At 46.8% G+C, this 27,162-nt stretch overlaps 1 protein-coding gene across 3 annotated transcripts; it reads left to right on the top strand.

Annotated features, from left to right (window-relative positions):
- The first annotated feature begins 599 nt into the window (after positions 1 to 599).
- RAB26 (RAB26, member RAS oncogene family) lies at positions 600 to 27,162 on the top strand. Of its 3 annotated transcripts, none has more exons than XM_072599512.1 (9): positions 600 to 1,003; positions 4,605 to 4,715; positions 18,503 to 18,544; positions 18,683 to 18,749; positions 19,129 to 19,181; positions 22,585 to 22,650; positions 22,908 to 22,964; positions 23,863 to 23,939; positions 24,407 to 27,162. In XM_072599512.1, exons 1-9 carry the CDS (start codon positions 794 to 796, stop codon positions 24,507 to 24,509), a joined length of 786 nt encoding a protein of 261 aa, XP_072455613.1. In that variant the 5' UTR covers positions 600 to 793; the 3' UTR covers positions 24,510 to 27,162. The 3 variants fall into 3 exon arrangements, with proteins under 3 accessions (XP_072455613.1, XP_072455615.1, XP_072455614.1); XM_072599514.1 differs by having other exon boundaries at positions 23,843 to 23,939; XM_072599513.1 differs by having other exon boundaries at positions 23,783 to 23,939.

Genomic DNA, 27,162 nt, shown 5'->3' with positions numbered 1-27,162 from the left:
CCCAGTCAGGGGCTCCAGTTCCTCACGATGGAATACAACTAATTCCTTTGTCTTGGTATCCCCAGCACCTAGTATGGTGCGCGCCTTGCATAGAGTAGGAGCTTAATAAATGCTGGTTGAATTGAATCGTTTCATCCCTCTCACCTAGCAAAATGGCTTCCACATAGAAGTGTTTAATATTTGTTCAACTGAATTAAATGTGTTTGTGTGTACCTGTATGTGTGCTTTTTCCTCTTGGTGTATGTCTGTCTACGTGTGTCTCTATATGTATGTATTCCCTCCCTCTGCCCGCAAAAGATCAGGCCGGGATGGAGCCGGAGGAAGGGGAGGTCTAGACGCTGAGGACAGCAGGAGGGACTCCCGTTTCCCCAGCGTTCCCCAAACTCCCCCAACTTCGGGATCCTTCTCCCCAGGGCATCTCCCAGAGACCGACCCGATGTGGTTTGCATGGACTCAGCCCTCTCCTTACTTCCACTGGTAGAGGTGGTGAAGCCCGGGGGTTGAGTAGCTGCCAGGCTTGTCGATCAGAGGCAGGGTGGGCCAGGGGGCGTGCCGGGAGAGGGGCTTTGCCTGGGTTGGGCCGGGCTGGGCCAGGCTCTGCTGGGCTCTGGGCGGGGCCGGGCTGGGGATGCGCTGTGCTGCGCTGGGTACTGCGCCGCCGCCGGGCTGAGGATGCTGGCGCGGCCGCGGGACGCTCGCAGCCGTCTGGGGAACAGAGAAGCCAGAGCCCGAGTCCGAGCGCAGTGAACGTCGTGCCTCGGGACCCCTAGGACACCAGGACCCCTGACTCACGATGTCCAGGAAAAAGACCCCTAAGAGTAAAGCGGGGAGTGCGCCCGCTTCTTCTCTGCCCACAGCCAAGGAGAACGGGCCGGTGGGCTCCGGAGGGGGCGGCTGTAGCCCGGGCCCTGGCCCTGCCCCCAAGGCACCGAGGAACGGGCTTCTGCTGCCAGGCCGCCCGTCCCTTAGCAGCAGCGGTGATTTCTACGACGTTGCTTTCAAGGTAAGCGTTGGGATCCTAAGGAAAACAGCGGGGGAGGGGGGTGAACCACAGCTGCTGAGAGCACAGACCCACCGTGGCCATAGGCTAGGAGTGGTTGCCAGAGGGGCACAGACCTTGGGCTGGGGAGGTTGGCACAGGAGCACAGGTCGTGAGCTGATTGTGGTTGGCACAGGGACACCAACCCTAGAGGACTGAGGGCAGTTGATTCAGTCACAGACCATAAAGGGCAGGGGAGGGGAGAAGAGCGGCAATGACCCCAGGGTTAGGACGGCAGACTTTGTGAGCAAAGGGTACGGCAGCAGGTGGCCTAGGGCACGACTCTGCTGGTAGGGGCCCTGGTGTGGGACCTGTAATCTGGGCTGGCCTGGTGGGACCTTTCCTAAGCAAACACATGCAGCCCCTTCCTAAACTCTGGCTTTGCTTCAAGCCCTAAAGGGCTTGAGGATCTAGAGGACTAGAAAGAGACTTGCTAAACCCAGTACCCTTGCTCCCCTTCTACTGATGTCCCCCTCTGTTTTTGCCCACTGGAGCTGGGTGGAGACAAAAGAACCTTTGTACACAAAAACTCTTCAGATTTTCTATTGCTACCTCTGAAAATGAAAGCCTCCCCCACAGGGCTGGTAGACAAGGAGCCCAAGGCACTCTCCATTTCCTCTCTAGCAAGTCTGGCAGTGACCTCTCCTGGAAGTTAACTCCAAAAGATTTTATTGATCTCAAAGTTAGCTCTTTCAAGCTTTTCAGGGGTCCAGTCTCTGGAGTCTCCTCTTTTGACATTTCCTTAAAGGACATATTCAGTAGCTCTCTGTAATAAAATCTACAAACTCCTTAACTTGGCATTTAAAGTCTGGTTGCAGCCCACCTCTCCAATTTACTTCCCCAAATCCCCTTCTTTCATTGTGTTTCAGCCAGACTGGCCTACTAGCTGTTCCCCCAACTCCAAGTTCCATCTCCTGCCTACATTTGGGGAAACACAGGCTGTCTCTCTGCCATGTTGGGCACATACTCCTTCCTCCCCTCTGCCTTTTAGAATCCTGAGCTTCCTTCAAGACTCAGATGTTCTCTCCTGCAGGAAGTCCTTCCTGACTGTCAGTATTCTCCCTTCTTGTTTATTACTACTCTCTCCCTCCTCGAATTATCCTGTAGTTACTTAGCTGTGTGAATGCCATATACCCCTTTTATAATGTATTTTTGTATCCCTGTTGCCTCCTATGACACTTTGCCCATAATAGGCACCTAATAAATGCTTGCTGAGTTGCCATATTGAATTTAAATTGGGGAGTTGGGTTGTGACTTCTCTAATATGTCAGTAATCACCCATTCCCAGGGACTTACCCATTTCTCTGGGCAGTCTAGAGCAGCCTCTGGACAAAGTGTTGGCTCAGGTGACTGAGTGCCTGAGACTTCACAAGAAGTTCAGGCTGGTGCTGTCTCTCCATCAATCCCCCTAGGCAGACTTGTCAATGAGTTAGAGAGTGGGTGGTGGTAGCAGGACTTGGCTATTTCTTAATCTTGACCCCTAGGGCAACCAACCAATCCAGAATCTGAAAAGCTGGCATCAACTTGAGTAAGGAGAGGTCAGCACCCTATGAGGTGTGCTTATTCTTCTGCCTTCACTGGCTAAAGTCTAGGGCAACTGGAGGGAAAATGGGGGTTTCTGAATGGACACTTGGTCAGCATTGCTGTGGGTGTCTCCACAGTCTAGAGCCAAGGAAGAGGATTCCTTAGTTCAGGGGACCACTCTGGTCTGGCACAGACGTCAGCTGATCCCTTTAGTCAGGGGAAAGCATTGACTTGTCCTATATGCAGTTACCCCACCACACATAAAAACATATGTGATCAATCCCTCTCTCCAATTCCTCGACTTCTCAGTCAAAAAAGATAACCCCAAGAGAATTCTCCCTAGCCATATTTCGTGGTCGTGTTTCATATTTTCATGAGCTCCCCAAACTCATAGTGGAACATCAGTTTACATTTGAGAATGTCAGATTGTGTGTGTGGGGTGGGGTTTGCTCAAATCATACCTCTCAAGGCTAGGGTTTTGCTGAGGAGTCAGATCACAGCTTCTGAGGGTGAGGGTGAGGGTGAGGGTAGGCTTCAGATCACACCTAATGGATTAGAGGGTGAAGCTCAAATCTCACCTCCTTAAAGAGGAGATGTTAGGTTGGCAAAGGGGAATCAGATCATGCTTCTGGGTGGGGGTCATCAGATCATCTTCCTGAGGGTAGGCGATAAACTAATACCTCTTGAAGGTTGGGGGTGCTAGTTTACGGAGAGGGGGGTTCTGCTCAAATAAACTTGTAGAAGGACCTGTGGTATATAGGAAAGAATCCTGGATTGGGGGTCAAGAGGACAATCTTAGCCCTGCCACTTATTAGTTGGGTAAGCATTTAACTTCTTTGGACTTTGGTTTTCTCTTTTGTAAAATGACATACACACTCCCTACCTCACAGGGATGTTGTGAGGATGAAGTTTTTTTTATAAAAAGGATATAAATCCTCTGTAACCTATGAAGCATAACATAAATATTAGCAATTATTATCATACTTTGGGAGGAGATTGAATAGGAGGTGACGTGGGTGTTTGGTCATGGCTCTGACAAAAGACATGTCAATCTGGGCAAGAAATTGACCTTCCTTGATCCTCAGTCTCCTTTTCTATAAAATGGAGATAAAAATATTTATGTTGCCTACTTCATGGGGCTGTTGGGGAGAAAGTGCTTTGTAAACCTTAAGGTACTATAGGAATATGAGTTTTATTATTATTTTTGTTATTTTTTGAGAGTTGGCAAAGTGCGTTTTAGATAGACAGATAGCCTGGAGTCAGGAAGACTCAGGTTCAGATCTTGACCTTGACAGGTACTGACCTGTGTGACCTTGGGCAGGTCATTTAATCTACAAAGGCAACTCTAGGTCAATAGTTATTAAGACCATATTAAGCGCTTGGTTTGTGCCAGTCACTGTGTTAAGACAACAGTCTGCATTAGTGAAAGGAGTTCCCACACTGGGAATGAAACCCCCCCTCAAAAAAAATAATAATTAGTGTTATATCCATGGGAAGTGGTGACAGATTACAGGATTCCGTGGGAAAGGATAGAGGGTAGCCATTCAGGGACAGTTCATAACAGGGAGAGACTTTAGACTTTCTATTCTTCCATCATCCCAGGAGAGTCCTTCACCTGGGATTCTGGGGGTAGAGGATTGTGGGACAAGCAGGGACCAGAATCATTGCTATGCTACCTCTTTATTAGTCCTTTCTCTTTTCCTGCTCCCTGCTCAGTGTTTGGGGATATTATAGGGGAAAATAGGAGAAGAAAGTGAAGAACCTGGAAGTATGTGGCAGCTCAGGACAGAGTAGGTAGGCTTTGTTATACTCCCTGTAACCTGCTAAGGAGGAAGCCCCCTTGCTCATCCAGGCTGTGTACCAAACATCTCAAGGCTGGGTCTGCAGCCGCTACCAACACTTTCCATAGCCCCTCCAGGGAGGACACCAAGGTCCATTCTCCTTGAGGATCCCTCTTACCTAATGAGTCCCCTGATTTCCAAAGCTAGGGGAATTCTTCTTGCCTTCCTAAGCCTGACTACCTGCCCTACCCTCTCCTTAGGTGATGCTGGTAGGAGACTCAGGCGTGGGGAAGACCTGTCTGCTGGTTCGATTCAAGGATGGTGCCTTCCTGGCTGGGACCTTCATTTCCACTGTGGGCATAGACTTCAGGGTAAGAGCTCCAAGCACTTTTCCCAGCCCCTTAGTTAAAGCCCTGCTGATAAGGAAAGAGATTACCAAGAAATTGAAGGGAAGGAGGCTGACAGGCTCAAAGGATAGGGAGCTGTAGGGGTCTTCTTATCTCTGGGGCAACCTCTGACCAGAGCAGCTAGAAATCCCTAGAGAATGGTGTTACATGGGAAATGTCGTGGGTGAAAGCCCTCCCTGTCTCTCTCTCTGATCTCTCTTTCCCTGTTTTTATGTATGTGGGTGTATGTGTCTTTCTGTATGGGGGTAGGGTGGGAATCTGTCTCCTCATGTCACCATGTAAGGGGCTCGGTAGCTCCCTGCATGCCTATCTCTCTGTGTGTGCTTTTCACTGTGTGTCCCTGTCTGTATGTCGTCATGTGTCTGCTTGTTTGTGTATATGTGAGCCTTTTCTTTAGAGAAGCCTGAGTTCAGTCCTTAACTCTGTGTGTGTGTGTGTGTGTGTGTGTGTTATATATATATCTCCAGATATGACTTGTGCATGTGTCTGTCTCTGTATCTCACATCTCTGTCTCAATCTCTATGTGTCTCACTGTTTGCACCTGTTTCTCTGATTGCCATTCTGAGAGTCAGGCATGGAGAGCAAAGGGTTTATCTCCATATTCCCAGGGAAAGCCTGGGTCCTGAGATCCTGGGTCCTAATGGGAAGTGAAAAAAAAAAACCCAACTGAACAAAAACAACCCTTTCCTTTAGTCCCAAGTCCCCTCAGCTTGCTTGCTCTGAAGTCCCAGGATCCAGAATTTGGTTCTAATTTCCTGATGAAGAATAAATGACATGTAGACTGTCTTTCTTACAATCTAATTACTGATATATTTTATCAAAGGTTGTAGCCATGTGCACCAAGCAGATGGATTTGGGTCTCTTTTACCCTGAGGGGGAAGTGGGGAGGGTGGGATTTGTCTGACCCTGCCCAGAGCCCCTGACACTCCTTGCCTCTGGACCAGAATGATTCTTCCAGACACCAAACTGAGTATCATTGAATTCCACCCAGCTCAGCAGGGGCCCCTACCACTAGAGGAAGACGCCTGACTTCCTAATGTCTGGGCCAAAGTGGCTAAATTCAATTCAACTTAATTATTCACTGATAATTCAAAAGTTGTATGTTCTGGGCTTCTAATTAGGGGGAGGGAGGCCCATGGGAAGTCTAAAAGGCTCCCTGGAGGCTCACAGGCATAAAGCCACTTGGCAAACCCCTCTTCCAGTACAGGGAGATTGTGGCTCCCGGGCAAGGCCCCTGCTCCCTTCCACTGCTCTTCAGGCCCCTCTGCTGCCAACTTCTCATGGGATGGATAGGGCAGGAGTGAAGGAGTATGGGAGAACTTGGACTTGGATACTACAAAGGGGAGAGGGGCAGAATAGGAACAGAAAGGGAGGGTAGAGTATAAAAGGAAGAGGACAAGAGAAAATCTCTCCATAATACAACCCTCAGCTGAATGTGCCTCCCAGCCCTGCCCCCACCAAGTTGTGAGCCCAAGAGGGAGCAAGTGGGCAGTTGGATGGAGCTCCAGGTCTGTCTTGAGCCACTCAGGGGAGGGGGGCAGAGACTGTAGGTTACTGTGGGGTGGCCCAAGTGTCCCCTAGGGCTTGGGAGAACTAAAGACAGAGTATCTGCTCTTTAGTCCAGACTCACAGCAGCTGCTGCTTGGATCCTCCCCATTCCATCCCCTACAGATGGCTGGCCCTGGCTGGGTTCCCTGGGGCATCAGGATGGGTCTGAGGCTGGAGGAGTAGCTTGATAAATAGAGGCTTGGGTTGGTGTGAATCAGCTGCTATTTCAAGGGCCTCTCTTCCTCTGCCTTCCTTTTCTCCCAAGTTTTCTGACACCCCCCCCCCCCCAGTCTATGATCCCCTTCCCCACCTTACTCCCCAGCTTGACTCTAGAAGAGGGGACAACCAAGGTGAGGGACTGCCAGGTTGCCTGAGGCCATGTGAGGGCAGAGGGCCCCTGATGCCAACAAAACCCAAGTTCTTCCTGGGTTTTGCCAGCCCTGCACCTCTTTATGTATATGGAATTTTTTAAGTGGGGCTGGTTTTTGTGTGTGGGGCTGACTGACCTGGGATATCACTGTGGAACTCTGCCTGTGCTCTCATGTGAATCTAACCAGCAGAGTACAAGCTGTTGCTCTAGCAACACCCCCCCACACCCCCACCCCACCCCAGTCCCACCTCCTCTCCCAGGTCTGGGCCTTTTGTGAAAAAATGACTCACTGGAAGCACAGGTGCCATGTGTGCCCTCCCCCAAAGTCCACACCTTCCCTTCTGCTCCAATTGATTGGGAAATGAAAGGTGCTGCAGGCGCCTAGAGGTACACACCTGATAAATATGTTCAGTATTCTCAAGGTCACTTGGAGAGGCCTGCCTCGTAGGCCCATGGCCCCCTTGTTTGGATGTCTGCTACTGGGCAGCCTTACTGTGGCAGCTGGGGGCTGGGTGTGGTGCTGCCACTACCGCCTGCTCCCTGAACACTCTGTTCCCTCCAATGTGCACATTAATATTCAGACCATAATGGCATTAATCTCACTTGGCTCATCCTTAGTCCCATAAGGTGCTGACGTGATCGACCATAATAGCCTGGGATGAACCCAGGCATCTCTCACATGAAGAGCATTAGGGGACTAAATAAATAGTGATATTTGTAACAAACAAAACAAAATCCAACTTGTCAGCAGAGCGGAGCAGGGCATGGTAGCTTGTCCTATTTTTCTATCTGCAGGATGGAAACAGTGAAAAGAGTCCTGGATTTTGAGTCAGGAGTCCTGGGTTCAAATTCTGGCTCTATGATTCCCTGCCCGTGCAACTTTGGGCACAAAAATTCATCTTTCTGACTGAGTCTGTTTCATAGGTTTATGGGTTCATAAATTTGGAGTTGGAAGGACCTCAAAAGTCTTCTAGTCCCACCTCTTATTTTTACAAATCAGGAAACTGAGGCTCAGGGCATTTAAGTGACTCGCCCGAGGCTATATAAGTAAAGGTTAGAGGTGAGATTTGGACCTGGGTCTTTCCAGCTCAGGGACAAGGATTTACATTGTACCACTTCTACCTCTGTAAAATAAGGGGGTTGAACTGGATGCCTGCTAAAATCCCTTCCTACTCTAAACTTCGGGAATTCCAGGAATTCATGGTTGGGCTGATGCCCCCCAGGCATTTAAAGGGATTTAGCTTCTGGTTCCTAGGGAGTCCTAGCCCTTTGTCAATTATTACACCAGCCTTCTCAATAAGGAGGTAGGAGCATCCAATGGATAGAGGGCTAGACTCTGCCTTAGCAAAACTTGGGTTTGAATCCTACCTTAGACACTTCCTAATCTGTGAAATATAGATAATAACAGAACCTGTTTTACCCAGTTGTTATGAGGACCAAGTGAGATAATATAAATAAAAGGAAAAGGAAGTGATGTAAGGTATAAGGAACTTCCAGATAAGGAAACTCCCTCCACCAGTGCAGATAGTTATCTGATCGCAACTTGGACCGAGGGGTTAAGTGAGTTGTCTACAGTCACATAGCTAATATGTGTCAGAGATGGCACTTAAACCCACATCTTCCTGTAGCAGCAGGATGATATAGTGGCTGGAGCTTTGGACTTGGAGTCAGGGAGACGTGAGTTCAAATACTACCTCCAACATTTACAAGCTATGTGACCCTGAGCAAGTCATTTTTGCTTATCAGAGCTTCAGTTTCCTCATCTGTCAGTAAATTGGGGATTGATAACAGTACCTGCCTTGAAGTACCTTTATAACTAGCTAACTGCATGTGTGTGTATATGCAAGTGTACACACACATACACACACATGTATACATAAACATACACATACACGGAGTGGCCAACACACATATATAGAGAAATATATATATATATACTTGGAATGACCAATACACATAGATAGATAGATAGAAAGAAAGAAAGAAATACACATACTTGGAGTGGCCAACACACATACACACATATATAGAGAAATATATACATATACTTGGAATGACCAATACACATAGATAGATAGATAGATAGATAGATAGATAGATAGATGGATAGATAGATGGATAGATAGATAGAAATACACATACTTGGGGTGGCCAATACACATATATAGATATGTTATTTCTCCTTTTCCTCTTCCTCTTCTTCTTCCTCCAGGGACAGCTAGGTGGTACAGTGGATAGAGTACCAGTGCAGGAGTCAGAAAGACCTGAGTTCAAAACTCACCCCAGACACTTGACACTCGTTAGCTGTTGCCTCATCCTGGGTCATCCCCAGTCATCCTGATGAATATCTGGTCCCTAGATTCAGATGGCTCTGGAGAAGTGAGGCTGGTGACCTGCATAGCCCTCCCGCACTCAAAACAAACTCAAGTGCAAGTCATGTCATCATTTCTCTGATGGCATGGTCTTCTTTGGCAATGAAGGACGAACACACGTATCTTCTTCCTCCTTCGCTTTTTACCATACCACCCTGTCTCTCATGTAAAGTACTTTGTATTTTTAGAGCATTATATGAATACCAGTTATTTTTATTATTTATTTGGTTGATGGTTATTTCCTGGACTGTTGCTCTGGGCTTTCTCTGTGTCTTTGTGGTAGGACTGTGCCTACCTTGTTAGCTTTTTTTGGGGCAGATTACCCAAGATCACCTTGGTCAGCAGTTAGGTTTTCTGTCTTCTCTGAAGCACTGCCAGGAGGCGATTTGGTGCAACATGAAGCATTTTCTGGGCAGCCAGAGCTGAGGCACCATATCTGCTCTGACTCTGGATGCAAAGACCTCCTGCTGCTGCTAGCCAAAGCAGGCCTGCTCCTATTCTAAGCTCTTGCTCAGCCTTGCCTGGCAGCAGCTGTCAGAGCCCCAGTGACATTAACATGGCAAGTCTGTTCTTTAAAATGGAGCTTTCAGCTACAACCTGTAGGATCAGGTGGTGGAGAGCTTACCTCAGCCTCAGGACCAGCCTGAGGAAGGGGAAGAAGGGCTATTACCCCCATCTCTCCCATAACAGTAAGTATCCCATAGGGGCTCCATGACTCTGATTGCTTAGCTTTCACAGATGTTGCAGCACCTGAATTATTGATGCCCAACTTTTGCTGCTATAGGGAGCGTGCTGTGGCGATATTTATGGAGAGATTGGGAGTGTGCAAAAACCAAAGCTACAAGATGATAGATAGATACCAGGTGGCCCCTTAGCTCACAGGTAGTTCTGAGTTTCATTCTACTACCCTACACACACACACACACACACACACACACACACACACACACACACACACACACACACACACACACACACACACACACCATGTTCTGGCTGCTTTCCACCAACCAGTCCCTGGCACAGCCTGCAAATTCGGCAGATGGGTTGTCACCCAAGCCCTTAGCACTGGGCAACGTTAGTGTTCTGCTTTCTAGAGATGATCCATTGTATCCAGAGTGCACGTGTGGGTGCAGGAAATGGCACCAGTCAGCAGGCCACTCTTAATTATCCATGGCCTAGGAAAGGACAAGAGGAGCCTGTAGAGTTATAATTTCATACTTCTAGAGATGAAAGCGATTTCAAAGGTTAGCGGATGCCATTTTACACATGAGGTCCAGAAAGGGGGGAAGAGGACTTAGCTGACTTCAGTGGCAAAGTAAAAAGGTGATCAGTCACAAGGGAGTTAATCATATAAGGCTTCCTGGGAGTGGCAAGCTTTGAATTGGCTTTTGGAAGAGGGAAAAAACTCCAGCAAGAACAGAGAGATGGAGGTTGGAAAGGGCAAGGGACTCTACAATGAAGTTTTAGATTTATACCAGCCTTGGGAACAGGGGGAGAGGGGAGGTAGACTGGGATGTTGTTTCAAGGATGCTTGAGGATGTCAAGTCTCCAAGAGCTGTACCCAGGAAGGCCACAGCCTGATCAAGTTATGTCAACAAGCATTTGTTTACTGTGTGCACAGCACTGTGTTAGGTACTGGAAATACAAGTAGGGAAAAAAAAGTTCCTGCCTTCAAGAAGCTTACATCTTGCATGAAAAGAAAGCTAAAAACTGGGATAATGGGGAGGGGGGAGGGGAGGAGGAAGGAGACAGAGATGAAGGTACCTGTTGGGGGGAGAAGGTAGTCCAGAAAGTCAGGGGTATAGTCTTTAAAGGAATTAACACATAGTTGGCTCCTTCTTAAAATGAAGGCTTCTAGAGGGAGCCAGCCAATAAGAGAGACAGGGATACAGAGAGAGACACAGACACAGAGAGACAGACAGAGGCAGAAGGACATAGAAACAGAGGGAGAGAGACAGACTGAGGCAGAGACAGAGAGGCAGAGACAATAGGAGAGGAGACAGAGACAGAGAGAGATAAAAGGACAGAGAGACATATGGGGGCTACAGGGATAGAGGTAGTCCAGGCATGGAGGGAATTCCTGGGTGAAGAGGTTTCTATGGCATGGTAGGTAGAGTCAAGAGTCAGGCAAGCAGCTTGAAGAGAAATGAGAACCATTCATAGCAATGAAGCCTGCTCACAGAATAACAATTTCTGAGGTGAAAGAGATTTTAAAGACCATCTTGTCCAAGAGATTCCCTCTACAGCACACTCTACAAGTGGTCCTCCCCTTGGAGATCTTGCCTGGAAACCTCCAATGAGGAGGAACCCACTGCCAACTGAAATAGCCCTTTGCATTTGGGAACAGAACTTTCCTAATGGTTAAGAAATTCTTCTTTATATGAAACTGAAATCTGCCTCTTTGCATGTTCCACTTCCCGCCCCTCCCCTGCCCCAGCTCTGTTCTACAGGACAAAACAGAACAAGTCTAGTTGCAGGTGACAGTCCTTCAAACACTTGAAGATAGCTATCCCCACTAAGTCTTCTCTTCTCCAGGTTAAATATCCACACATCCTTTAATAGCTCTAATTGATATAGTCTCTCAAGCCCCTTCCTCCTCCTGGTGCCCCTTCAGCTCTTAACTGGCCTTAACCAACTAGCAGGGTGTGTACATCCCTGGGTCTCGCCAAGCTTCAGGGAAAAGGGAAACCTAGAACTGGACCTTGGAGGAGATCCAAGATGGTGGAAAGATGAGAGTCCCTCACAGGAAACAATTAGAGAAGAATTAAAGGCCACACTCTAAGTGTCCTGAGACCTCAGAGGAGAAGGAGCTTCAAGGGAGCAGAAGTAGACAAGGAAAAGATTCTTGAGCTGAGCTTTGAAGGCTAGTAGTAAGAACTTTGAAACTAGGTGTTGCGATCAATCAAACAGACATCAGGGACCTGGGCAGAACAAGGCTGTCCAGGTCTCAGAAGCTGATAGGGGTCTCCAGGCCTGGTTGGTTTTCACCCATTGAGATGTTACGAAGATCTGTATGCTGTCTTCCTTTTGGTGGCTCAGCTTCCTCAGGAGCTGACCGGAGCTTATGGATGGCTGTTGCTGTTCAGTCATTTCAGTCAAGTCTGACTCTTTGTGACCTCATTTGGGGTTTTCTTAGCAATGATACTGGAGTGGTTTGCCATTTCGTTCCTCCAGCTCATTTTACAGATGAAGAAACTGAGGCAGTTAAGTGACTTGCCCAGGGTCACACAACTATTTAGTGTCTGAGGCCAGATTTAAACCCAGGAAGATGTCTTCCTGACTCCAGGCCCAGTGCTCTATCTACTGAGCCACCTAGCTTCCGTGGCTTTCAGTGCAAGTCATGTCATCATCTGGATGTCATGGTCCTTCCATGGCCAAAAGCTGCCTTTTTTCCTTTTGGTTTACTGGCTACATTTCTTGCTCAAAGACCAACCCTTAAACGCAATTCACTCTGGAGCTCATAGATTGGACTACAAGTCCCTACCCACCTAGCACCGAGTGAATGTAAATACTAAAATAGAACTGTCTCTCTTTTATCCAGGAACCCTGAGGGTCTTCCCCTCCCAGTTTGATTTTTTTTTAAAGGGACCATCCCTTGAGTAACTACTTAAAGAGGCCTATTCATAGAATGGGTGTATCTCACCAAGTGAGAATCTGATAAGACCTTAGCCTAAAATGTCAAGGGTCTCACATGGTATCCAGGGTCATCTCCAGTCATCCCACCTCGTCCATTCCCTCTATATTCAAGTCAGTCAATTAACATTTAGTAAGTGTCTACTATGTTTCTGGCACTGCCCCAGGAATTCAAAGAAAGACAAAAGATGCCCCCATCCTCAAGGAGCTAACAATCTAGTCTTTTCTTTAATTTTTAAGTAACATTATCTTTTTCCTCAGTTACATGTGAAAACAATTTTCAACATTTATTTTTTACAATTTTGAGTTCCAATTCTTTCCCTCCTTCCCTACCCTTCCCCCTCCAGGATGGTGAGCAGTTTGATGTAGGTCATACCTGTGTAGTCATGTAAAACATATTTCCCTATTAGTCATTTCTCACAATCTAATCTTAATAAGCATTAAACATTAATGACGAACTTTTCCATGTACCAGCACTATGTACAAAGACCAAACTTAAACAGACCCTGCCCTTGAGGAACTTAGATCCTTCTTGGGATTATAATATGGACACAAGTAAGTAAATACAAGGTGATTTCAAGAGGGAGAGAGTCAGGAGAGGCCTTGTGTGGGACATAACACTTGAGCTGTGCTTTGAAGAAAGTTAGAGAAACGTTCCGTGTAGGGCAGAGAGGAGCAGGGAAGCACTGCTGACAGGGGGGCTGCTCGGACAGGAGGGAAACCTGGAGACGAAGCGGCGTGTGTGGAAGAGTTAGCAGGTAGGTAGTTTGTCTGGAATAGCGAGCAACTCGAAGTAATAGTGAAAAGGATGGGGAGAGCTAGACTGTGGAGAGCTTTCAATGCCAAGCTGAGGAATTTGCATTTTAGCCCAGGGGCAGTAGGTATCCAATGACGATTTTTGAGTAAGGGAGTGACATGATCATATTGGTGTTTTAGGGATATCAGTTGGGCAACTATGTGGGGCTGTATGGGAGAGAGAATAAGGGAGGCAGGGAGAGCAGGTATGAATTTATTGCAATGGTCCAGCCCAAAGGTGATAATAGCCTGCTACGGCATTTCCACTGGGAAGTCTAAAGCATGAGGCAGGGGAAGGAGGGAGCTGGGTGTCCTTAGGTTGTATACAGGATAGATACCCTTCTTTTCTGCTCTGAGAAGAGTGGCTGGTGAAAGTGTGATGATTCTACAACTCACCTGCTCTCCTAAACAGACACTTATGAAGTGCTTGTGACATGGAGGCACTGTGCTAAGCACTTTACAGATGCCCCAGAATCGTGGGCAGCTCTGGGGAAATCTGGAGGGGAACTGGGACAAATCAGAAGGCCAGGACAGGGCTCAGCAGGTTCCCTGGAAGTGAGGAAGGCACTATCAGAAGTTCTTTTAAATGGCGTTTCATTTCTGTTAATTGACCCCTTGTTATCCTAATTATTGTTGGATGGATTATGGGATTGTCCAGTTTCGTATCTGCTTCTCCTGTCCCTTACCCTGGCAGCATCTAGCTTGGCAATAGAGAATGCCCAAGGCTCAGCATCCTTGTGTGTTTCTGGAGGTGGAAGTGGGAGTGGGAAGGGTGGCACTATATATAGAGAGCCCTGCCTGACCACGTGTCAACTGCTAGGTTTTGTGGGAGGATGGGGCTCCTTTGTTAGAGATGGAGGTGCATTATGACAGGTCTGTGGAGGGGAAGGGTTAGGGGCAGGGAAGCTGCCTCCAGCTCAGACAAAAGGTGGCTGTGCAGTGTCTAAACACTGTCATTTCCAGAGTACCAAAATGTGCCCCACCCCCACTCCCACAATACCATAGTAGCCTAGGCTGAGGCAGGGAATGTTATCTGTGTCTCTTAGTGTGCTTTGGCCTTTATCATTAGCAAGTAAAGTTCCTTTACAGTCTCCAAGCCCCAGGCCATCCCTATCAATTAAAACTCACTGGCCTTTTCTTTATCCTTAAGGGGATACTGAAAAATATTAGTGGGTGAAGTTTTGATCAGTCCTTCAACCATTAATTACCCATAACGAAGTCTAATCAGTTAGATTATAACTGGGTTTATAACTTTCGTTCCTGCCTCTGACTCCATGACTTCTGAGGATGGATTTTGGAGGCAGGAGAGAATAAGATAACCTTGACTACCTTTTCTAAAGGAAGGATGAGATTCATAACTGGTCATTGACAATGCCCTCCCCCTCCTAATTCCTGATGCAGGCTATTCCAGGTCCTTTACCCCATGTCCATAGTGATAGTGTCTGCCATGACAAGGATGTTTTCAATATTCATAGGGACTTCAGTGACCCCAGGATCTTTACTAGGCAAGATCTGTTAATGCTGCCTAACACATTCTCACTCCTTGCTCCCTGCCATGTATGTGCCCCCAAATCCCTATGCCCTGGAAACCTATTCTCCCACAGTGAGGCTATTCAGGCAGGAAGTGACTCCCCTGAACACAGTAAGCACTCAATAAATGTTGATTGGGTTCGATTTGTAATTGACTTGAATGGATTAACATGTTTTCTTCCACTGATTACATATGGTTTCAAATCATGAAATGCCTCAATCTCCAATCAATCAAAGGGCAATGGAGAGCTAGGTTGTGGGCAAAAATAAGATTTGAGAATGTTTAAGAGTATTTAGGCCAATTTTGGGGTGAGAAGTCTATATAACAATGGTGTCAAACTCAAACAGAGACATAGGCTTGCACATATTGACTTAGAAAACCACAAATTAACATTATCGATGCTGAGTTGTATTTTTACTTTGGATATCTCCACCACTACCACCACTCCACCCCCAAAAGGCTGAGTGGACCTCTTGTGGAAGACTTATGGGGGCATGTGACCTGATTGCAGTCTGTATGGTCAGCGAGAATGTCTATGCCCATGAGATCACAGATCCATTGAACAAGAATGGGACAGCCACCATATGGATTATCTTAAGAGTGACCAAATTAACAGCAGAAGGGACCCTGGAGACTTCATTTACATATACAGGCCTACAGTGGTAAGTGACTAGCTCAAGGTCACAACCTCACTAGCTCAAGGGGTAGAGCAGGGCTGAGCACTCAGGTTTCTTGACTCATGGGGTGAAGGGAGAGAATAGGCATTTTTATAGTACCTACTATATGTCAGGCACCATGTTAAATGCTTCACAAATATCTCATTTGATCATAAGTCTAGGGTTCTTTCACTTCATCACAATCCTGTTCGGGTTCTTTCTATGTAATATAAATAACCATCTCACATAGAACATCTGACCAGTGTGTGGTGTGAATATAAAATATTTCAATATCTGGGGTCTGGACCATTTTGGCCTCAGAGAGACTGCGATTTCCACCACTTATGGAGAGTTAGGAGTGTACAATTGTGGCTACACTGACAGTGACCTTGGCAGAATGAACTAAGGGCTAGGTAGGCAAGAGAGTGATTCACTCCTATGCTAGACTCCTGTGCTGTTGGGTTAGAATCATATCTACCAATTATACTTCAGATGTTTGTAGTAGAGATATACTCTTTTAGGAGTTCAGAATTTAAAAAAACAAAAAACCAAACAAAAACACTTTCCCTAGTTGTTCTTAAGAGGAAGGTTACGGTCAACTTATTCTTTGCCAGCTTAGCGCCCTCCCACCCAACACTAGTCACACAAAAGATAGTTTTTGATAGCAAGCAAACACGTTTATCCAAGGAAATAGTGAAGAGAAATCAGGAAAGTAATACAAATTAGAGTAGAAAATAGAATACACCAAAGAAAATGAGTTCTTCTACTCAAGAATGAGCTAAAACTTACTCAGCTCAGTCAAGGGCAGAATGAGCTCACCAGGGACATCTATTCTGAGTAGTCTCTGTGGGTGCAGGTGCTGAGAATCAGGGATTTTGGGGGGGAGGGGCAGATTCCTCATATCTGTGGTCTGGGGGGCTTCCACCATTCAAAAGTTTGTGCCTGTCTCTTTCTCCAAAGTCTTTCCATACTTATGGAGGCTTCTCAGTCAGGAGTTATATATCTACATCTATACAATACACAGTGTCATGTGATTGTCCTTCATGGAAATGTCCCACCCACATGGGGGGTAGGGTGGTGTTACATCTAGATCCTGACTCTTAACCCTATCCATCCCCACCTCCCTCCTCATTAGAGGAGATTTCCTTATTTAAATTTAGCATTAAGGACTCTGACTTCTCACCTCCTCATCAGATCTAAAGCCGAGGCTGGAATCAGTCAAGTATCTATGAACCCCCTTGAGTGCCTAGTCCTATGTTATAAGGGAGAGGAAGAAACAGAGGAAATGACCCAGGGCCTATCCTTGGGGAACTTGAAGATTGGGTGTGGAGGGAGGCTTGAAAGATGAAGTAAGGTAACTAAATGCCCAGGTGTGTGGCTCAGATTGAAGGCTATGGATCTTCAGAGAGAGGGGAATCAGTGTGGGCTGATGTGGTCATGAAGGTCTCTCTAAAGAAGGGGAGACTTTGACAAACAGGTGGACTTCAGAAAAACCTGGAAAGACTTATATGAAGTGATGCTGAGTGAAGTGAGCAGAACCAGGAGAACATTATACACAGTAACAGCCACAGTGTTCGAGGACTGATTTTGATAGACTTAGCCCTTCTCAGCATTGCAAGGACCTAAACCTTCTAGAAGGACTCAGGATGCAAAGTGCCATCCACATCCAGAGAAAGAACTATGGAGTTGAAATGCAGAACGAAGCAACTATTTTCTCCTTTGTTATGGTTTGTTTTATTTTTCTCATGGCTTCTCTTATTCATTCTAATTCTTCTATGCAACATGACTAATGTGAAAATGTATTTAATAGGAATGTATGTGTAGAGCCCATATAAGATTGCATGCCATCTTGGGGAGGGAGGAGGAGAAAATTTGGAACTCATGGAAGTGATTGTTGAAAACTGGAAACAAATTAATAAATTTGGAGAGAGAGAAAAAAAATCACAATCCAGCAATACCACACACACACACACACACACACACACACACACACACACACACACACACACACACACACACACAGGAAGACTTTTAGCCAGGCCTTGAAAGATGGGTAGAATACAGGGAAGAAAAGGGAAGGAAGGAAGGAAGGAAGGAAGGAAGGAAGGAAGGAAGGAAGGAAGGAAGGAAAGAAGAAAGGAGAGTAGAAGCCAGAACTTAGGTGGCTTCTCTCCCAACTCCTTCCCTGAGTGAGGTCTCAGTTTAGACACCTTTGGGAAATAGGGCAAATGTGAGCTGGTATGAGTGTGAACAGGAAACCCATCTGTTTAATCCCTATATCTTCCCATCCTCTCATCCATTCTCCTTCCATAGGAAGAGAAAAGGGAGAGGAGCATTGGTGTCAGAACTCTGGATCTGTTGGCTTTGGGAGTTTAGGGTGAACCTTCTTCTACCAGATACCCTGAGGGGATCCTCCTTCCTGCCCAGAGGGAGCCTCCAGCCCTATGGGACTAGAGAGAAACCTGTAGCTGAGAGTGAAGACATGAGGTTGACCCAAGACTCTCCTGTTCCCAGGCTTAGTTGGGTTGAGGAATGCTCCCTGGGGGCAAGTAGGCAGACAGGACCTCAGGCTTGAACAAGGGTGGGGACCCTGCAACTTCAAGGCCACACATGGCCCTCTAGATCCTCAAGTTCGGCCCTTTGACTGACTCCAGATTTCACAGGACAAATTTGAGGGCTGCACTCGAGGACCTAGAGAGTCACATATGGCTTCGAGGCCACTCATTCCCCACCCTTGGGCTAGACCCTCTTCAGACAGTGTTGGCTTTGCCTCTAGGTCTGGACCCAGTATCTCCTCTTGGGGGATAATGACCCGGCTTCCTCCCTTTTTTCTAATCTTTCAGAATAAAGTCTTGAATGTGGATGGAGTGAAAGTGAAGCTGCAGGTGAGTGAGCCCAAGGAGATGAGGCTGAGGGATCAGTGGGAACTGGGGCTGGGAGTGGGGCTGAGTGGAGATTCCTCAGGGTTCTGTGACAGGGAGGTGGGATGGTAGCTCTGGCTTGATGGCCTCTCTGGGTTTCAGATCTGGGACACTGCTGGGCAGGAGCGGTTCAGAAGTGTGACCCACGCCTATTACCGGGATGCCCATGGTGAGCTCTGGGCCAGGGAGCCTCTAAGTCTATCCTCAGAGGACAGCCATACCCAAGCAAGAGAGCAGAGTGAGAGGCCTGGTTTGGATACCCATATGCAATTGTATATAGGAGCCCATATTCATATAAAGATTTGGCGGGGGAGAGGGAAAGGAAGGAACCTTAGGGCCCCCAGAGGTGGGAGGAGTCCTCAGGGCACCTTAGGAAAAGGGAAGGGTTGCTACTGGCCTCCCACATCAGGACTTGAGTCCTTATTTCCTCACCGCTGGTGAGGTGTGTGAATGGGCTAGGATGAGGTAGGAATCATGTGAGAGAGGTGTGATGGGGGACTGACTGTGTGATGTTCACATCCCCTCCCTTCTCTTTTTTCCATCCATAGCTCTCCTTCTGCTTTATGATGTCACTAACAGAGCATCCTTTGACAACATCCGAGTAAGTGATATGGGATGGCATCCTATGCCAGAATCTCCCACCCTAAGGCAGGGGGGAGGGACAATATGACCTGTGAGTCCCTTCATCCTAATTGATATTAGTGTGGCTTGGGCCAAGGGCCAAGCTGAGTTTACACTCTCTGTGCTTGCAGTGAACTGGATCTCCCCTTCCCTTCCTAGCCAGATATGAGCAGCACACAGCTCTGAGCAGAAGCTGTAATGAGGGTGGACTCTGCCCCATTCCTTGCCACACCCAGGTATCCCACCAAAGGCCAGTCAAGCAAATATTATTTCAATATTTGCCAGGAAAGCATATGAACATATGGAGAGTGGAGTCCTGGAAACCAGGACATTGGTAATAGGAAACAAACCTCCTAGGTAGCAGATGGAGGAGCGCTGATGGGGTCAGCCCTTGACTCCTGTCACAGAGGCCCACCACCAGCATGGCTGAAACCCTCGGGAGAGACTGGGAATCAAGCCTTTTTCCTCAACGCCTCTGCTACACAACCTCCTCATTCTAAGTCCTACCTCTTCTCCACCTGTTTCTGTGGCCCTACCACCACACTCCACCTGTGGTGACCTTCCCATCCCATTAATGCCATGTCCTCCAATCCCCATGCCTTCTTCTCCCCTCATGTTCTGTCTCCCTAACCCTCATACCAGGTCCTCTCTCCCTCATCCTAGACTTTCCTCCAACCACTCTCCAGATGACACTCTCCAGATGACAAGAGGTGCTCACTCTGCTTTGCTCTCAGAGAGAGGGGAGATGTTAGACTCCTAATTTCCCAGCTCAGAATCTCTCTCCTCATTCTTGAATAGGGGAGAGGAACTGGGCAGGCTCAGGACTGAGGACTAGGTACTTGGGCTCAGACAGAGTTGTGAATGGGAGGAGATAGGGTCAGATGGCTTCCTTTCTGATCCACATCTCACTGGAGTAAGGATCTGATAAGAGGTGGTTGGATGGGGACATAGAGGATCGGAGAAGGGCAGGTTGCTTTGAGTCTGACAAGAAGATGGGGATGTGGAGGGTCTGATCGATTAGTCTGGAAGGGCCGTTCCTGACTTCCCATTTTAGGGAAAGCTGGAGAGTGTCCTGAGGAAACTTCCCAGGAGGGTGAGCACACTAGAAACCATGCCAGATATTGCTTTCTTGGAAGAATTAGGGCTTTTTCAACTGGGAGGGGGAGGGTAACTGGGGAAGGGAAAGGCAAGGGGGAGGGGACTGAGGGGCAATCAGGTGTAAGAGAGACTGAGTAGACTTGTTTTCATTTGGCCCCAAAGGGCAGAACCAGGAATAATGAATGGTTGGAAGATGCACAGGGGCATGCAGATTTCAGTTCTATGAACTTCCTAACCATCAAATCTGTTAGAAGTGACACTGGCTGGCTGCCTCAGGAAGCAATCAGTTCTCTTCAAGAAGAGGCTGGTGGGCAACTTGTCAGGGACGTTGTTGAAGGAATTCTTATTCACAGAGGTTGGGCTAAATGTCCCTTTAAATGGCCATATCTGTGGTTAAAGAGGCCAGTTCAGTATCTATCTTCTCCAGATATGGAGTGGGGAAAAAATTCATTTCAATATTTATCAAGGGCCTAGTGTATGCCTTGAGCATGACATTAGGGACCGGGTGAGATGGAAGCTTATTTTCATACTAGTGAAGGGATAAAGAGACAGAGCACTTGGTTTGGAGTCAGAGGACCTGGGTTTAAATTCAAGGGCTCTCTTACTTCCTTTGTGTGTGAGACCTTAGGCAAACCTCAGTGTTCTAGTGTAAGATAAAGGACCTTGTCAAGGATTCTTAATATTTTTTGTGTCCTGGATCCTTTGGATGAACACACACAGCTTATGGCATAGAACCGGCCTGAAGAGAGATGGAAGCCGGACCAGACTCATACTGGCCAGGGCAGGGGAAGGGGAGGGGTGGGGCATGGACCTCCAGACCCTCAGGAAATGTACATGCTTTCCTCCCCTCCCCCACTCCTTCGTTAAGGTGGTGGGGGCCCATGGTAGCTTTGCACTGATACCTCTTTACCTCCATCTAGTGGTGATTTCAAATCTAGGCTTCTGCTTGTGACCCACAGTAACGGTGTTAAGATGTAGAACAGTGATAACAAAAATAATTATAATCGCCAACATTTACATAGCCCTTACTATGTGCCAGGGACTGTGCTAAGGGCTTTACAATTATAATCTCACAGGATCCTCACAACAACCAGGCAGGAGGTGGGGAGGGAGGTGCTATTATCATCCCCGTTTTCACAGATGAGAAACCTGGGGCAAGTAGAGACTAAGTGACTAGCCCAGGGTTACACAGCTAAATGTCTGAAGGCGGATTTGAACTCAGGTTTTCCTAACTTCAGGCCCTGTGCTCTAGCCACCTGACTATTGAGCCAGTTACTCTTAGAAGTCCTCCCTCTTAAGTCTCATTCCCGGAAACCTTCCCAGGATTTCCACTTATTCCCTAACCCTTAGTTTCACCAAGGTCACCTCTTCATTGTTTGAGCTGGATATGTAACTTTCTCACCCCTTCTGGGTATAAATAACTGGGGCGGGGGCAGGGCACTGAAAGGATAACCTGGAGACTTACTCCTGGGATGTTGTAGGTAAGCAGTAAAGCAGAAGGCTGTGATCAAAGCCCGGGGGGGCTGGGGGTGGGGGAGAGGGGAGGGCAGAACAGGGTATGGAGTCAGAATATCTGGGGAGACTTGAGTGCCAGCACTGTCACTAATCGGGGAAGCCATCTATCCCTCTGAGCCTCAGTTCTCTTATCTGTCAAATGGGGACACTGAGAGGTGGTGCTTTATAAATCATAAATATTGCCATATGAGGGTATCCAAGCAAACATTTATTAAGAATCTACTGTGTGCAGAACACTATGCTAATCACTGAAGGAGATACTGAGGATTTTTTTCTGTAATTTTTAAATTTGATTTTATTTTCTGTTCTGACTTCTCTCCCTCCTGCCCTCACCCCGTACCCACTGAGAAAGCAGGAAAAACAAAACTGTTAGAGCTTTGGGTTGCATGTGGAGATTAGACACAATGCCTACCCCCATGGGGCTTTTGGGCTAATAGGAAGGTATACCACAATACATAATGGTATATTAAAGAAATATAAAATAAAGGGCTATGAGGTCTGAGGAAAGGTTATTATTATAAGGGGTGGGGGAGATTTTGGCACATAGTACATTTGGGGGGGGGGTATCTGGATTTGTGATAGTAGGCACTTAATAATCATTTGTTGGATGGAAGATAAGAGGCAGTCTGGGGAAGTAATTAGTTGACCAAGGAGCTATGGAGACCTGGCTCAGGGTTCAGGGTGCAGCCTTTCAGCATATTGGAGGAGGAAGGGTGGACAACCTTTTCTGGATAAGCCTCTAAGCCATTGTTTTCCTCCTTTCCCTGTAGGCCTGGCTGACTGAGATTCACGAATATGCACAAAAAGATGTGGTGCTCATGCTGTTGGGAAACAAGGTAGGTGGCGATAGTGGCTTCTTGACTTGACCTCACCAGGAGCAGAAGCAGAGCTGGGTTATTGGGGGCCCCTGGGCACTAACCTCCCTGATCATCAGACTTCTTTAGTGAGTATCTATTGGCAGGCAGTTGCCATTCAGACTCAGCTGAGCCAGACCCCCTGCATTGCCTGCTTGGTGACTGGAAGGTTCCTCGTCCCCCCTCAGGAAGCCCAGAAGGCCTTACTCTATTCTCCCTTTCTTTGTACCCCATCTTAGGTGGATTCTGCCCAAGAGCGAGTGGTAAAAAGGGAAGATGGGGAGAAGCTGGCCAAGGTGAGTACGCCAAGCCTGCACATGTTTGATTAGGGGTGGAGAGATTGAAATACGTCAATCAGTAAAAGTACTCAAGGGCAGCTGTGAAGGTCCCAGATATGGCCAAGAGCAGCTCTGGTTTATGTCCAGCCTTGTGATTTGGTCCTCTGTAGGAAGTGGGACTCATTGTCAGAAGCACATGTACAAACACCTAGTGGGCTATGGGTCAAACAAACTGCAATGACATATCTTGGTCCCTAATGATAAAACATACTTCCCTCCTTTTATTAAAGCGGTGGGGGACTATGAGTATGGAATGTTGATGCACTCTGTGTTGGCAGGTTTTTGCTTGTCTTTCTTTGTTGCGGGTGGGCTTTATCCTGGGTTGGAGTGGATATGTAGGGAAATAAGTGTTGTAAAAAAGCATTGTTGTTGTAAGTTGTAAATAAGTGTTGTAAAAAAGGTACTAATGAAACCTTTTTTAAAAATGGGACCCATGAAACCTGCTCTAATAGCCCCATCCTTGTAGCCAAGTCCACTGACTTTGGAATCCTAAGGCCCCTTTTCTCTTGCCTCAGTTAAAGCTGAGGAGGGAATTAAGAGCTGACAGAAGAAGCAAGCTCCTTAGACCCTTACACTTACATAAGTAATACATAAGAACTGGGTAGGGAGAATGCTGGTCATCGCATCCCCTCCCCCAGCTTAGGCCAAGTGGAACCAACAGATATCCCTGGGACAGAAACTCTTAACAGCCCCAAGGGAAAGCAGATGTTGGGGGGTGAGGAATGATCTTGGAGACCCCTGGGCTTTTGGTGGTGAACCTTCCCCCTACCCTAAAGACCCCCCAGGATTATGCAGGAGGGCCCGCCAGATGCTCTGCTCCCTTACCTTCCCTCCAGCTGGCAAGCATGTTTTACAGGAGTATGGGGTGCCCTTCATGGAGACCAGCGCGAAGACAGGCCTGAATGTGGATTTGGCCTTTAAGGCCATTGCAAAGTAAGTCTCCTTTTTTCCCTTCCCCTCTATTTTTCAAGATCCTCTGGGACTGGGTAGTTGAGGCACCATTTTTGAGTTGGACATGTGCATGGGAATTATTTGTGGGGGATGCATCTGTTTTTATGTGGTTTCCTTCCTGCCCATCAAATGCTTAGAGGTTCCCTGTCCTTGGCGGCCCGGACCCACTGCTCATTCATTCAGATAAGCTTTCAAGCTTTAGCCCCCTGCAAGGTACAGAGGAAGTCTGGGCTGACTCCTCCTCCCCACTGCCCAGCTGGGCTTTCTCCACACACACACATCATTTGCAAAATTTTGGGAAAGAGGTTGACCCTGCCATCTACATATCTACCAAGTATCTTACGTAGGTTTCTAGCTTGACCTCCTTATGTACTCAAGCAACCTTGTCAGTCAAGTCCAAAAATGAATAATCAGGAGCATGCTAGCTGGCTGCATCTCTCTCCTTGCAGGGAGCTGAAGCACAGGTCCATGAAGCTGCCAAGTGAACCCAAATTCAAGCTGCATGATTATGTGAAGAGAGAAGTCCGAGGCTCAGGCTGTTGCCGCCCCTGACTTGGAGCTCCTAGAACCTGCTAGTCCTGCCTAGGGACAGGTGACTGTGCTCCAGTGCTTGTGAGCCACCTTTCTTGTGGACAGTATGTGCATGTCTGTTGTGTCACTCTTTGTAAAGGTGAAAAGAATGGAGATGCGGAGAAAAGGACAGCAAACTGGGTGGGAGGAACAATTCTCCTAGGGAGAAGAAAACAGTGATGCGAGTTTACTTTGAACCAGCAAGGTTCTAGACCTGCCTGGATACATGGCGCTGGGGCAGCCAGCTCCAGACTCAGTTCCTGGAATTAAGGTTCAGTAACTTCTCTTTTGGCTTATCAGATGTTGGGGGGTGATTTCCTGGCTCATTTCCTGGCTCCGTGAGGTAGTGATGACAAGGGCACTGAACCTCATCAGCCCTGGATGTTCAACATGGCATGTTCCCATCACAAAGCATCTCACTTGACTAAACAAGTTTTGCCAAAGCTGTTTACAGATAGGAAAAGAAGGATCAGAGCCTTCAAAAGGACATGCCTTTGTCCTTGTCTGGCTGCTCACTGTAGGTGACCTGCCTTTCCAGGAAAAGAAAATGCCAATTTTATTGTAATTTCCATCAGTCTGTTGGTTTTCCCACACAGTAACTCATGGGCTTCAGGTGAAGTCAGTTTTGCCCGCCACATGCAGAAAACCAACCTGATAAATGGTTTCCAGTGACGGGGGCTCTGGCTCCACACTTTTTGCTACTTCTCTTCCCTAATGCCCTTCAATGTCTGGTTCACATCCCGTTGGTTGGATTTCTCAGGGTTTCTTTGAGGATCCATCCTTTACATAGAGCTATCTTTGTCCAAAGCCAGCATGTAAAGAGTAAAATTGTGGCTTCCCAAAATTTTATTTGGAATGGGCAATAAAGAGGAGTCTGAAGAGCTGTGCTGTCATTAAGTTACTAGAAAACAAAAGGCTACAGATGAACTTTAGATATATCTACTGCTGAACTATTACACAAAGGCAGGGTTCCATTTCAGAACTACCAGGGTAGCCAGGATTAAAATTCAAGTGGAAGAGGGCACGTTACTCATAAGGTAGGCCTTTGGTATTTTGATGGCAAAAACCAAACAAAAACCAAGATAGGGGCCACAGAAATGGTTCTAAGAACTGTTTTGTAACCTGCCCAGGGGGGAAAGAAAGATAGTTCCTCCTTCTCTCATCAAAATAAACCCAGCTTACATCTGTCCCAGGACACTAGCATTTCAATCCCTCTCTCCCTTTATCATGTCACTTTGGGGCCCTACTCTGTTGACCAAATGGGACTCTAGTTTTGTATGTAGCAGGTCTGTTGGTCTCCTGGACCTGCATCCTTTTTTTGGACCATTAGATTGTGAGTTCGTTGGGGACAGTGATCATCTTTTGCCTTTTTGTATCCTCAGTGTTTAACATGATGCCTGGTACATCATAGACACTTAATAAACAACAAAAACTTGGGCTGTCCTGGATGCTACTGGCAGGCCGAAAGCTTAAACAGAGAGGCATGCCAGCCTCCAGAACTGCTTTCTAAGAGCATAAATACACAAAAGGTTGGCATTAATCTTCATTCCTTGGGAAGGTGAGAAAACTAAAAATAATTTTCAAACCAGATATAGTTTATGAAGATAACTCATATGGTAGTACTTTAAGGTCCTTTCCTGTTTCAAATCAGGAAATACCATCTTTTTGGTGATCTCATATAAGAAAAGGTCAAGGATATTGACCATAAAAGGAATCCCTTAAAATGTACAGCTTTTTTAAAAACTATTTCCAAGTGCATTCATGTCCTCCCAGTCAAGTCTCTCAAATAACCCTGAAGTGGGTAGGGTTCCCCATTTTATGGGTGATAAAACAGATCGATATTTACCCAAAATGGTTACACAGCTGGCCCTTAAACCAAGCCTCCCAATTCCTCCTAACATGAAGCCTATTTCAACTGGACTGTCACATGGCTATTTTTCCACTTAACAAATATCCCTTCCTTCAAAGTGCACTGCAGTTGAAATAGCTGAAAAACAAAATCCTGTTTCCACAGACTTAAACCATATACATTTCAAACCACTGGTGGGGCTTGGAAATGAATGATACGAGGAGGTATGCTATCTAAGTCAGTTTAGGAGGGCCCTCACACACCAGCAAACTCCATGTGTAGAGACTGAATAGGATATTTTACAGGTAATTATGAAACAGTTCTCTAATTTACCAAGTCTTATTTGGCATATTGGCTGAAAATGTGGGATCTGATCAACAAGTTTCAGGTGCTCACCCAAAAGGGTCCAGAACAGTAAGGGTAACAAGGTCTTAAATTATTTCTGTTTAATCAGGTCATCTTGATGGTAGCAACGTAACTACTGAATTCCACACAGGAGCTTAAGCAGTATATAAAACATAATGTTCCCAATCAGGAAAGTAGATTTGAAGAGTGATGAGCAAAGCTTCTGTCTTATATCCAAAAACATTCATAGGTCCTATAGCCCTGAATTCAGTGGTAATACTGTATTATGTCTGATGATAGCTTTTTATATCATGAAGTGCTGCTGAAACAAGACCAAGTTACTCTGACCTTGTACAAACATCTTTCCTGTGGGCCTTTCTGTTCATGGCTGTTATGTTCTACAATGCTGTCAATAAAGTTTGTTGGTTTTTAAAAAAACAA

The sequence above is a fragment of the Notamacropus eugenii genome, chromosome 1 (assembly GCF_028372415.1).
Source record: "Notamacropus eugenii isolate mMacEug1 chromosome 1, mMacEug1.pri_v2, whole genome shotgun sequence".
Lineage (NCBI taxonomy): Eukaryota > Metazoa > Chordata > Mammalia > Diprotodontia > Macropodidae > Notamacropus > Notamacropus eugenii.
The sequence above is the reverse complement of the archived record's forward strand: the minus strand, read 5'-3'. Positions and strand labels throughout refer to the sequence as shown.

What these genes read in the sequence shown, in the direction of transcription:
- RAB26 (XM_072599512.1), top strand. Translation starts at nt 794, where the DNA reads ATGTCCAGGAAAAAGACCCCTAAGAGTAAAGCGGGGAGTGCGCCCGCT. An exon ending in CTATTACCGGGATGCCCATG is followed by an intron (nt 18,750 to 19,128) that starts GTGAGCTCTGGG and finishes TTCCATCCATAG; the next exon opens with CTCTCCTTCTGCTTTATGAT. An exon ending in ATGGGGAGAAGCTGGCCAAG is followed by an intron (nt 22,965 to 23,862) that starts GTGAGTACGCCA and finishes CATGTTTTACAG; the next exon opens with GAGTATGGGGTGCCCTTCAT.